At 39.7% G+C, this 12,896-nt stretch overlaps 1 protein-coding gene across 3 annotated transcripts in view; it reads right to left on the bottom strand.

Annotated features, from left to right (window-relative positions):
* The window catches only part of TRPS1 (transcriptional repressor GATA binding 1), a 208,245-nt gene extending 197,250 nt beyond the window's left edge, over positions 1–10,995 (bottom strand). The window contains exons 1-2 of one of the 3 annotated variants that reach the window (XM_065399704.1): positions 10,959–10,995; positions 7,091–8,019 (exon numbers count right to left, since the gene is read on the bottom strand). In XM_065399704.1, the coding sequence (XP_065255776.1) occupies positions 7,091–8,019; positions 10,959–10,995 (966 nt within the window). Of the gene's footprint in view, positions 1–7,090; positions 8,020–10,454; positions 10,606–10,958 lie in introns of those variants that run through there. The other 2 variants (XM_065399705.1, XM_065399703.1) reach the window with 2 other exon arrangements.
* Positions 10,996–12,896: the final 1,901 nt, after the last annotated feature.

Here is a 12,896-nt window from a genome sequence, read left to right as displayed (position 1 = left end):
ATGGGAGAATCTTTAGGGTATATCTACCCTTTGAATTATGCACTAAACAGCTATTAATGCATGTGCAGGAAGAATCGAGCTGTGTTAGCAATGCAAAGAGCCAATGTAGTCCCCAAGCTTTCTGTGTTATTTGCATATCTTCAGCAAGTACCTATGGGGGTCACAGTCACTTGAAATAAGCATGCTCTTCTCAGGATTCATTCCATTCCTATTAAAGTCAATGGGAGATTTGGCACGGACTTTAAAAGATAGTAAGATCAAGCCTTTTGTTTCAAAAAAAAAAAAAAAAAAAAGGCGACAGAACCACAATAGTTTTTAATTTAAGGCCATCAGGCCAGATTCTGTTAAAACAATGGAAACCAGTGGCACTCAGAAACTCTTAGAATCAGGAACTTGGTTTGTATTTAAAGTACTGTACACCAATACTTAACACCAGAGAAAATATAACACACAATGCCATTCTTCATACCCTTAAAATATATTTTAAATTATGGGACAGATCTTTGGCTGTTGTAAGTTAACACAGCCCCATTAACTTCAATGTAGCTACACTGATTTACACCAATGAAGGATCTGGCCCCATAATTTTAGAAAACTTTATTTTCTGTGCTTTTCTTCTTCTTTTTGGTTTATTTTTTGTTTTTGTCCTTTCATCTTATATTTAAGTGTCTCCTTTATTTTTATAACTTTTACCAGCTCTCTTCATCAACAGACATAATACACCACTGGCGATCACTAGCATAAAGACTAAAATGCAAGCAATACATCAAAAAAGGAGAGACGTTAACAGAGCCTGTCCCAGAACACTGAAAATGATACTCCAATCTATAGCACTTTTCTATGACTGTAACAATAACCTTTGTTTGAAGTAAAAATGCTGATCTAAATATCTGTTCTATAGCTGGTGTAATTTGTCCTCAAATGCTTTGACTGACAAAGACTGAGAGGATCATAAAGATATGAGTTTAGACTGCATCTTACTTTGGGGCACAATGTCTCAAGGTCTGGCAGTTCTGGAACGTATAGCTATTTTAGATCAAAATAATCATTTTTAGAATTTACTTTCTTAAGCACTATCTATTTAGAAAGCTCCCAGTAGATAGCCTAGTAAATGCAGACATTCCATTTGAGCTAATACTGGGTATGTGTTTTGAAGATGCAAACATTCTGAACCAGACTGGCAAGACCTTAACTCGTATGAGTGAGCACTCACAAGAGCAGTCCAATTGACTTCGACAGGTCTATCTGTGTAGGTAACTGTGTATCAACAGGAGAATTTTTTTTTTAATATTACACTATGTCAATGTTACCAAGTGCTTATTTATATGCACAAATACAATATTTTGTATTACATCTCAAGAAAATAACTAATACGTCACTTGTTCTGTTCATGGTGATGAACTGTGGCTAACCTACGTGGGGTCATCCTTTGAAAACCTAATGTCATGACTGTTGGAAACTAAATACAGAGGGAATCAATATTCCCAGATAATATGCACAGTAAGTTGACATACCAGACTGCTGCTCCACTTCAGCCTACTGTTCATTTGGACTCATTCTAGATTTATTCTGACTCTCATGGAATAAATCAAATTACTGAAATGCAATGGGAGATATGGGGTGCCAGCCAGACCTGGACAAAAAGAATTCTAACAGAGGACACTAGGGAAGGAAGAGAAAGGCCCACTGGCTTCTACGGCAACTATGGAGAACAGTAGATTCATCAGAGTCAACCTCTGTTGTGTTCTGGACATATACTTGAGGTGTTCAGTGCACCCAGATCCAATTAGAGCACATTTCAGCGTCATGCCATTCAGCTGTCAGAGAAAGACCCCAACCATGCAACAAGTTCTTTGCGGTGAGATCCCTGGCACCTGTGCAAAGTGCCATTTGAATCAACAGATTTCCACATGGTTGCTGGGACCATCTGCACAGAACTCATTGCAGTATCAGGCCAAAAGTGACTATTTTCAGTTCTAACCTATGTGCAATATTTTTAGGCAAACCTAATCTTTCAAACGGGAGAAACGAAAGTATCAGTTTCGTCATTCATGTGAAACTGAATCAGTTCAACTGATACTATAGGGCTACCAAGATGCACGTTAGCGAAACAGGAGATCACAAAGTGAAAAGAAACGAAGAAGCTAATGAGTGCACAAAGAACTCTTATCCAGCTGGAAGCTAAGATTTCACAGTCAATAATCAAATATTAGAGTTGTGGGGGGATATCCAAAGGCGATAACGTATATGAGTTTGTACAGAATTTGCTCCTGGAAACAGCATACCAGGACACACTCATGCTTAGCAATTCTTAACCAGACCAATGAACAAAGTACCACTTCCATATTTTAGAGTCTGGTTTTGGAATAACTGAGCTAAATGCCAATAAACCCAACAAAATCAAATGTAGATCAGTTTCTCTAAACACAAGAGAATGTTAAAATCCAGTTAAATGAAAGTTTTCATTAACTGATATCAACAAGCAACATAAAATTAGTGATTTTACAGGTAGCTCACCTAATGAGCAAGATGAATTTGAAAAGGGGTCAGTTAAGCAATGTATTCTGCTCATCATTCACATCCACAAAAATGCAGATGCTTTAATCATTATTATTTACTCTTTAAATGCTAATAACAAGTATCAGAATCAGAAGGCAGATTCCTCTTGAAAGTGAACTATGCTACTAACACAAGTGTGATCACTGTAGTTATTTATGCCTCCAGTATAGATTCTGAACACATTTGTAAAGATTCCTTTGTGAAAACTGCAAAAGCTACTAGTGGAAGCCATAATGATCAGTAGGGATGTCAGTTACATTTATATCCCCACAAACTGATCAAGTCCTCTTGCTCTTAACTCCACAGATCCCCACCTAATCAGTCTATTAATGACATTTAAAAGTGGAGAATAGAATAGAAGAGATTATTAATAATAGAGCTACTGGTTCCTACTGGATTGAATCCTAGTTACGACAGCACTGACTTAATCCCTAATCACACCACATACCTTTAATGTGAGAAACTGGTCTGCTCCCAGCCTCTGATTAGTCTGTAGGATGGTCACACAACAGAATGCTTCTTCTGGGTGCATCAGATAACAATTAGGGAACACTTTCAACAGCTTCTTATTAACCAATGAAACTTGCCTCCTCAGTCAGAGCTGTGTTTAGTGGTAATATCCACTAAAAAAACTAAACAGACTAAAGCTGGATAAATTCCCCACATGCTTGCAGAGCTATGGAACAAGTACAAAATGGCTATCAAGTCTAGTGAAGATTAGCAAAATTAGAGGAGAAATTAATGAAATGGAAATCAGCAAAACTGAGCACTCCATTTATCTCATGGCAAGATATCACTCGGATAACAGCATAAAGCTGATAAGGCACTTGTCTGGCAAAACAGCAATGTGCTAACAAATGTTTTCTAAAATCCATACTGGATTAACCTCCCAGAAACTGCTCAACAGAATGTACCCAATCCTATAAAACCAGATGTATCTCAATGAACTAAAGAAAACGGGGGTGGGGGGTAGACAAAGCATGTAAAAATTGCCTATCCAAAGTACATCTCGTCTATAAAGAAAACAAAGACATCTTCCCCTTCATTAAATATTCTAGATAAATCAAAGCCTACACAGCAGTAAGACCACAAGGTTCTATGGTCTGAATTATGTACACCTCTACCTCGATATAACGCTACCCGATATAACACGAATTCTGATATAAAGCGGTAAAGCAGTGCTTCGGGGTGGGGGGGGGGGCAGGGCTGCGCACTCCGGTGGATCAAAGCAAGTTCAATATAGCGCAGTTTCACCTATTACGCGGTAAGATTTTTTGGCTCCCGAGGACAGCGTTATATCGAGGTAGAGCTGTACATCCTTACTTCTCAAAATCACTGTTTTACAAGAAATAATAAAGGAGTTTGTGTACCTGGACTTGAAGCCATATGTGCACCTGTATTTTGGGGATGAAAGTAGAATAATAAAAACATATTTCTAAAAGGTTGCACAGAGGCAGGTGTCGCTCGTGTGGTATGTTTCAAAACAGATTTGATTTTTTTTTCCCCCCACAAGTCCTTGCAAACCTAGTCCTTATCAGTCTAAAAACTGATACTGGATTTTTCTCTATTCTCTTTCCTTTTTCTATGGTGTGTGGGGGGGGGAAGAGGAGGATGTTTGTTTTTTGTTTGTTTTTGTTTACTGATTTTTCTCAATAGGCCTTATATACACAGAGTCCAAGAGTCAGTAGCAAGCTCCACTGGTGAAACTTTCATATAGCACAAAGCCTGACTAATCACCATGAACCAGATCAAATATGTGAGGCTGTGCTAATACCCACCCTCTAGCTTCTGTCCTCATCTTCCTTGCCTAAAACATCATAAATCCCTAACTACCTCCATCCTAACAATAACAAAACAGTTTGTTAAGTGCAGTTGCATCAATAAATCAGCCCTTAATCCCATTTCACTAGCATTTCAAATTAATTTTGATTACAGAGGGGTTTGTTGTTTTTTCTTCAGACCATATCAGAATTTTAAGAAGATTGTTTTGATGAACTACTACTATTCATATGCAGTTCCTCTTTCTTAGAATGTAGGAGTCTTTGACTGACAACCAATTTCCAATAAAACGGCATTCAAGCTCTAATTAATACAATTCCATTCTCTTGTATTAGACTTCAACATTTTCCCAAGTCCTTGTGAAACAGACATGGTAGCAACACCAACGTGTGGGTGCAAAGGGGAATTTCAGATGTCCTTTTAGTATGTTTATGAATGTAGCAAAGCTGTTCAGAATTGTGAGGCATGAAAATATTAATCAGTTACATATCTTCTGACATGTTCTGCATCAACATCTGGTGCATGTGCAAGTGATGAAGTATAGTATTTGGCACAGAGGCTTATTTAATCTTCTCTTTCCAAATTGGGCAGAGAAAATTAGCACTCTTTAAAAAGTTAAGTTTCCAGATCCAATTCTTCCTTTAAAATCGGCAGCATTGTATAGGCTGTCTGTTCCATTTTAGAACATGTTTCTGGTCTGAGAAAAGACTGATCTTAACTGATTATCTATGTGCTGTTTCCTATCGCTTTTTGTCTTTCCTGCAATATCTTACTACCAGGGCTTAGTAGACAAGTATAGTCTAGGTTCAGCTGTTTTACTTCTAGTTCTATCAGTTCAAACTGAGATAGCTCACACATCTGTTTTATTTCTGAAAATACTGCATAGGAAAAGTGTCCAGCTCACTCTCATCAAGCATAAACTTTTCTATAAATAACCAAGGACCTAACGAAATAATTGTTTGGGGAAAATGAAAGTGTGTTTAGAAACTCAAATTCCTCCGTCCTGTATGCCTTAGCTGTCCCTGTGTGAACGTATTTCTGACAGCATGGATCAGTTGCTCTAAGATGCTGTCCCCAGAGTCAGCAAACTGAAACTATAGCAGAAAATCCAGGTATTAACATCATATTACATACTAATTATAAACCATCATTTCACATTGACATTATTCACATCTATCCTCTTTTATCTAAATCACGTATTTGCTTTCTAATCACAGTTTGACAGGAGAGAGCGTCTGACACAAGACAGTGACGTGATCTTTTAATAAGACAGCAGTTCAAAGACTGTAGCTTTTAAGCATAATAACTATCTTGATTTGATTTGCTGCTCCATAAAAAGATTTTCTAGAATTTCACAAAGTGAGAGGAAAAAAAGTTAAGTAGCTTAAAAAGCTACAAGTGCTTGAGTAGTGGTCCTGTTTCTAAGTATTCCTTAAGGTGAGATGTTTGCCATTTTGACCTCCTATCTGAATTGTCTCCTTGTAACGACAGTAGTCTCTGCAGGTATTACTAAATATTTCTACTACCTGTACTTCTGTCTCTTTCTCTCTCTCTTTTTTAATGTTTCTTGGAATTTTGTCTGGTAATTAGTACCAGGTCAGTGCATCATGTCTGATGTAAACATGCTCCTGAAATTGGGTTGACATTTGAACTCATTTTACTTGTGATCTCTGTTCCTAACTGATTCAAATGATTTTTATTCCAAAGTGAATTTGTAGGTCGAAGAGTATACAGGCCTTCTAGTGCTCATCACAGATCATTCATAAAGGGGGTTAAAATATTTTTTTTTTTAAATCAGTAAAATGTAGATTATTTTAAGATTATCGGGGTTTTACACTAAGGAAATGTTAACATTAATATCTCTGTCTAGGTTCAAATAACTAACATAGTGGACAACATGAGACAATCTTTTAAATCCATTCTTTATGGTAAGAATGTACAATTTTTATCCTTCATATTGGACAATGCAGTAGCATCAATACTAAAAATTAGATCAAAAAAATTATTAGCTGAGACAATAGCTCAACCTTTATATTCATCTTAATTTGAACTGCAGTGTGAATATTATTATTGACTGCTATTTTTACAGCCCGATCTTGGTTTCCCATTGTGCAGAAATATAACCCTGTTGCTCTAGCACTAGATCACTTTAGAGTCCCACTTTCTGTTCTCTAAATACTGCAAGATCAATAAGCAAAGATTTGACTCCCAGCAGCCAACAGCCACAGACCTGTAGTTCCTTTTAATTTGCAGCTACAGTCTAGTGTCCATCTGGTCCATTTTAAACAATTATTTTCTGTTTTCTTTTCTCTCTCTGCTATAGAGAAGCTTTCAGACACGATTACTCTAAGCTGCCTGTTTGCCAACTAAAATCTTTTACTATTCATTATCACAAAGACTAAATTACATACAAGAAAGCCTATGACTGAAAAGCCAATTACTACTCAACCAGATTTACAGTGAACCTCCAAAAATACTGACTTAATATATCCTGTCCCCACATTGGCGTAACAATTTTGATAATTTATAGCAACCAATGGGTAAATAAAACACTGAATACAATAAGCCTGAATGGATCTAAGCATTCCTGTGGTTTAAGCAGGCTACATGAGATACTTAAATTATGTTGGATTATGCTGAGGAAGTAGGAGTTGCTTTATAATCACCTAGGGTGCCTATCCCATTCCCAATTTATTTCTTTGCAAGAAGCATGTGTCTGAGGAGGCGGCGTAGGGATATGGAAGATACAAACCTGCACATCATAAGTCCCGTTTAGTAAGACAGGTCTTTGGGAATTGATGTCCTGCAGCACTCCTGAAAGCACAGTGCGGTTGACTTTCTGGAAGTCTTTGGAGTGGCTGAACTGCACCATGTTGTGGAGAGCCAAAATTTTAGTGTCAAGCTCCGCATCCTGCCGGGTACGGTTGTGCAGTCCTAGGTGGTACTTGCGGAAGTGTTTGATGAGATCTGTGGGGTCGTTCCCATAGTAACCATAACCACAGATGTTGCATTTGAAGTCCTGAAGCTCTGGAGACAGAGGCGCCGTATCTGGGTTATCGTTTGCTGACAAATCTGCTTTTGATTTGTTCGGCCTTAAACCCCCATCTGAAGGCACTTGTGGGTTTTTTGAGGCCATGGGGACCGGACTTGAGCCTTGGCCATCAGTTTGACCGCTTTGCACTTGCACTGTTTCATCTGTAGCTTTTGGCGACGTCTGATGCTCTTTGTCTGTCTCCACTGGATCTCCTGATGGAGTGAAGACCACATCTTGGGTGTCATCTGCATCTGATCTTAGAGGAGACTTCAAGGGCTCACAGATTCCCCCAACAGCTGGAGATGAGAAAGCCAGCATATTTCTGTCTGTCACCTCATCATGAGGAAAGGACGGAACATTTCCTCCCTTATTGTGGCTTTCATAATTGAAGCCAGCCTTTTCACTCAGCACTGAGCTTTTTAAGTCTTTTTTAATGCTGGAAGATGGCTCTTGGATATGCAGGCAAAGATCCTCCTTGTTGTTTAGCTCTGCAGCATCACTCTGGTCAGTATTTTCTTGCATCTGATCTGCAGAAAATTCTTTTTTCCTTCCAGACTCTTCGTTTTCTGTACCTGTAGACTCAAGGATCTGTACCTCACCTTCACTAGCAATGTTTCTTAGAGGGGGATTCTTTTTCCGGACCATATCTGCCAAAATAGAGAGACAAAAAATTATGGAATTATTTGAACTATAGAGTAGATTGTAACCCTGGCATTTTTTCAGCATTCTAAAATATATAGATACATAAAACCTGAAGAAACAGTTTTTGTCAGACAGATTTTAGCTAGTCTATGTGGCAAAATGGAAACATACAAAAAAAACTGGCCACATTGCGAATGCACTCAATTACAAAAATTCCTTTAAAATCTGTGAAAATCTAACTTCCATCAGAGTAAGTGAATTAAAGGTGTCATTACCTTTTCTGAAAATAGTGGTCAGTTAAAGTCAGTAGGAATTTTAAAGAATGCGTTCTTGAAAATCATTTTAGTATACTAAGGGGTGAGGGGAGGAGCCTTTGTGATCTAATGTGAATACATTGCACAACTAGACAAAGTGAAGTTTAACAGAAATATGTCTACCACACATAGCTAGGAGTACTTGAACAGGCTATTATAAAGGTATCCGATTTAGGTGAGCAAGTTACTTTGAGGTTTTAGGAAAGTTATCTTTCCTAAACAGATATCTGCTGCTTCTTAGCAAAAGCTTCCCCTTTGTACCCATGTAAACTGCAGCCTAGATTAAAGTGAAATACTAGACTCCAGTCCTGAAAACTATTACTCATGCAAGTAGTCCTATGTGCCACATAGGGAGAGCCAGACTTCAGAAGAACTACAAATGTGAGTAAAGTTTTACAAAACTGAATCCATAAATTTTACTTCACTGTTTTGCTTGATTACAGGTCTATCCAGGAAACACCTGGAGGTGAAGTAGGTCTAACCATCTGAATGTTTTTCTGTATATCTGTTGAACCTTAACTTCAGGCATTACCAGTACTGCCAAGTAGGAAGACATACCTCCCAGGTCTATATATGGAAACTGGGACCAGACAGAATGTAAGAGGTCAACATTGATGACTTATTGCTAACTGAAAAGGGAATGGTCTGAAAGAATGGTGACTGATATATATAGGTAGGATGCCCAACTGCAGATGCACTACATAGGCAATTGTGATTACCATTGAGGATTTTTTTTTAAGCTGATACTTTCTTGACTGTGCATTTTTGGGCTCTGGATTAGGATGCTCATCATCAGCTGCTTTGATCAATCTGTGTTCACACACTGACTATGTGTAGAAGACAGAAGTTCTACAGTATTTTCTATGGTCTTCTTTTTGCCAGTGCTGCACACAATGGTGGTTGTTTTCCCCCTGCCAAATGGTGTGTGGTCTAGTGGCAGCAGACTGCACTATCATACATGAGATCCAAGCCTGAGACTCAAACTTGATCATCGGTTCCCAGGCCAACAGTTACTGTGAGTGCTACATTATATCTTTCTGTGAGCAGAGGGGCCCCTGGCAATTTTGAGAGCAGTGCTGATGTTTTTCAAATGGTGCCATATCCAGACCTCCTAGAGTGTAGGATGATCTTCTCAAAACAATACCTAGTGAAGGGGGGCTGGGGCCAGAGGGTAAAATAAAGGAATCAGCATCTGTACTTCCTTCTATTTATATCTGCTCCACATGAAAGGGCAGTGTGTCCTACATTGAGAAAAAAAGACAATTTCTCATGGAAAGTGTCCCTCTTGTGCCTAGGATTCTGGTGTCTTTGCAGTTGAGCTGATCCACAGGCAGCATTGTCTGCAAGGAGACTGCATTGACTTGCAGTGCTAACTCATTACACACATACAGACATTCCGTGTGGTCTTAATTGGTTTCTTAACACTCTAGTGCAATTCCTTATTTTAGTAAGCAAACATGCCTGTGAACCAAATGCCTTCTCCTCTTTCAACTAGATCACAACTGCCAATGCATACATGTGCTGAAAAAATAAATAAATAACACCTGAACAATTAAGTCAGTCACTAGTCAGGACTGTAACAACAGAAAGACTTCTTGATACAGCGAGGACAGGTTAAGCAAGACAGCCCCAACCCCACAAAACATGTAAGCATGTGCCCAACTTGAAGCATCTGGGTAGTCCCATTGACTAATGGTATTACTGTTGTTCTATGGGACTTCTCACATGTTGATGGTTACACATATGCTTATATGATTTGCAAGATCAGGGTCTCTGCTAGGTGTCTTTCTAAATCCATGTTTGCTTGGCACCTGCTTACACAATCTAAACGATCTGTAAAATAATCACACTTCCACTGAAACCCATGGGCAAATTAAAAAGGAACATCAATTGTGTTAGGTAAGAAGGAGCCAGAGGTTTAATAAGAGAACATCATGGTGTTTTTTTAGGTCAAAATTAAACAGGGCTGAATTTCTGTTTTTTCATGTTTTTGCAACTGGTTCTATGGGTAGAAAATGAGAGTTTGGGGCCTTGTTATCTTGGAGGGAGACAAAATGAAAGACATTCTAAAAAAATCCCCACCCATGCAAGAGCGCCAAGAAAATTGGGGCTGCATGCAGCCTTACTAGATAGGACTCCAGATATAGATGTCCTGTGTTCAATCTCAGCTTCCATGTCTGTGGGGCCATGTGCATATGTAGGCAACACCGAATACTTCTGCTTAAGGGAATTTTCCATGCTGTATTTTATAGTCATAAAAAATATGAAAATGTTCATATAAATAGAAATTGTTCTCAAGCTGCATGTAAGATTTTTTTTCTTTTTAATATTCTGTGATTTACATGGTTGGTATTTATTCTAGAGAACCCTTAGAAAAGAAATGATACTTTTCCTGTTGCTGGAATTCCATCACTATCATTTTTCAGAAAGACATATTATGTAAATAAAAGCACATTTGCAGTACTTCTAAATCAAGGAAACCATCCACTAGCAAGTCTTAAGTTAGATACAGGAAGAATATAGCCACTCAAATTATTATCTCTAAGACAAATAACAGATTGCACAATGTTTTATTGTGTGCCAAGAACTTTTTCAGTTAACATTTTCACTTGAAAAAATGGATCACATACTTGTAAAATCATACCCAGCATTGACTTCATAAGGCATGTGGCTTTAGAGTGCTTTTTACAATTATTAATTCTATTAGTCAACTAGCAGGACGGCTAATGCAATTGTCTTAGAAGATGCACGGAAGACACAGAAGACATTTTGAGAGCTGATCTGTACATCTGCAAAACAAAACAAAACAAAGGTTTTCCTTCCTAAATTATGCATTCACAATGTTGCTTTTACTTAAAAACATTATTATGCCTATTTTATATTCACATGCAACCATCACTGGGCACTATACCAAGAATGGCAGCAAGCTATTCTGTACTTCAGTCAAGCCTAAGAAGTGCTACATCTCTTTCTCTCTCTTTCTTGCGCGCGCGCGCGCACACACACACACACGCAAAGAGATTGTGCTATCACATTAAATTGCCTCAGATGTCAGTTTTACCCAAGAATGTAAAACAGATGCTGAAATCTAGCTGGAGATGTTGTGTAGCAAAAAAAACGCTTTAATTTTTTTTTATAAATTAATATATATTCCACATTGCTGGGAACTGTATGGCTTAAAGGGACTGGTAATTAGATACCAGCTCAGTGGTTCAAATCCAGCCCATGTTGGAAGTGACTGAAAGTCATCATCTATTGGCTGCGTAGTGTCCCACAATAAAATGAATCTAGTAGTATTAATTTAGTTGCTAGTGGGCAAGTGTCCATATGACAAAAACATAGTCACAATGACAGAAACGTTTATTCGCAGTCTCAGCAAAGAGACTAAGTGCTAAATGCGCATAGAGATTGAACCACCTGCTCATCACTGGAGGTGGTAATCTTTCCACAACAAAGGGAAGATTTAAAGCCTGATCTGAAGCCCTCTGAAATCAAGGAAACTGCCTTCAACAGGCTTTGGATCAGGCCTTTGAGAAAGGTAGGGTTACCATCTGTCCGGGTTTCCCCGGACATGTCCGGTTTTTTTAGCTTTAAATGGCTGTCTGGGGGGGATTTCTAATAAGGTAGAAATGTCCGGGATTTCCCCCTTCCCCTCATGCAGAGTGCGGTGTGGCTGATTGGACGGCTGTGCCTGATTGAAAGCTGCTCGCAGCCACTGGGGCCTCTAGCAGCCAGAGTCCCTCCCCCTCCCCCGCTCCCTCCTCCCCTGCAGAGCAGCGCCTTATTTGTTTGGCTGCACGTGGAGCCCGCAGCTCTCCCTCGGCCTGGTGGGGGGGGCAGGCAAGGGACAGGGAACGGGGGGGTTAGATTGGTCGGGGGTTCTGTGGGGGGGGGCTGTCAGGAGAAGGGGGTGTAGAGAGCAGTTGGGGCAGGCAAGGGACAGGGAACAGGGGGGTTAGATTGGTCGGGGGTTCTGGGGGGGGCTGTCAGGAGAAGGAGGTGTAGAGAGCGGTCGGGGCAGGTAAGGGACAGGGAACAGTGGGGGTTAGATTGGTCGGGTGTTCTGGGGGGGGCTGTCGGGAGAAGGGGGTGTAGAGAGCGGTTGGGGCAGTCAGGGGACAGGGAGCAGGGAGACTTAGATAGGGGGTGGGGTCCTGGGGGCAGTTAGGGTGGGGGGGATAGGAGGGGGTAGGGGGATTCTGAGGGGGGCGGGAAGTGGGAGGGGGCGGGGCTAGGGCGGCACCCCGTGTCCTCTTTTTTGATTGTTGAAATATGGTAACCCTAGAGAAAGGTGTTGTGCAGAACTGGTTTGGGGGGTTCTACAAGGCTGTGGCCTTTCATTATCCTATTTGCATGGAGGAGGGTAGGAGTGAGGTAGCCTTGAAAATATAAATTAATGTAAAGTGATCAAATGGGTTCAAAGTTGGTCACTGATTTTTTCCTGAAGGTACTTATATGTCCCCTTATCCATCACAATAGCATCTGAGGCCCTCACAAGTGCTTCTATTTTTAAACCACAGTAATAGTTATTCATGGTTCCTCTGCAAGGGGGGAGAAAGGAAATTGTT

Source organism: Emys orbicularis, chromosome 2, assembly GCF_028017835.1.
Source record: "Emys orbicularis isolate rEmyOrb1 chromosome 2, rEmyOrb1.hap1, whole genome shotgun sequence".
Taxonomy (NCBI): domain Eukaryota; kingdom Metazoa; phylum Chordata; order Testudines; family Emydidae; genus Emys; species Emys orbicularis.
Note: the sequence above shows the minus strand (reverse complement) of the source record. Positions and strands in the feature narration are given on the sequence as shown.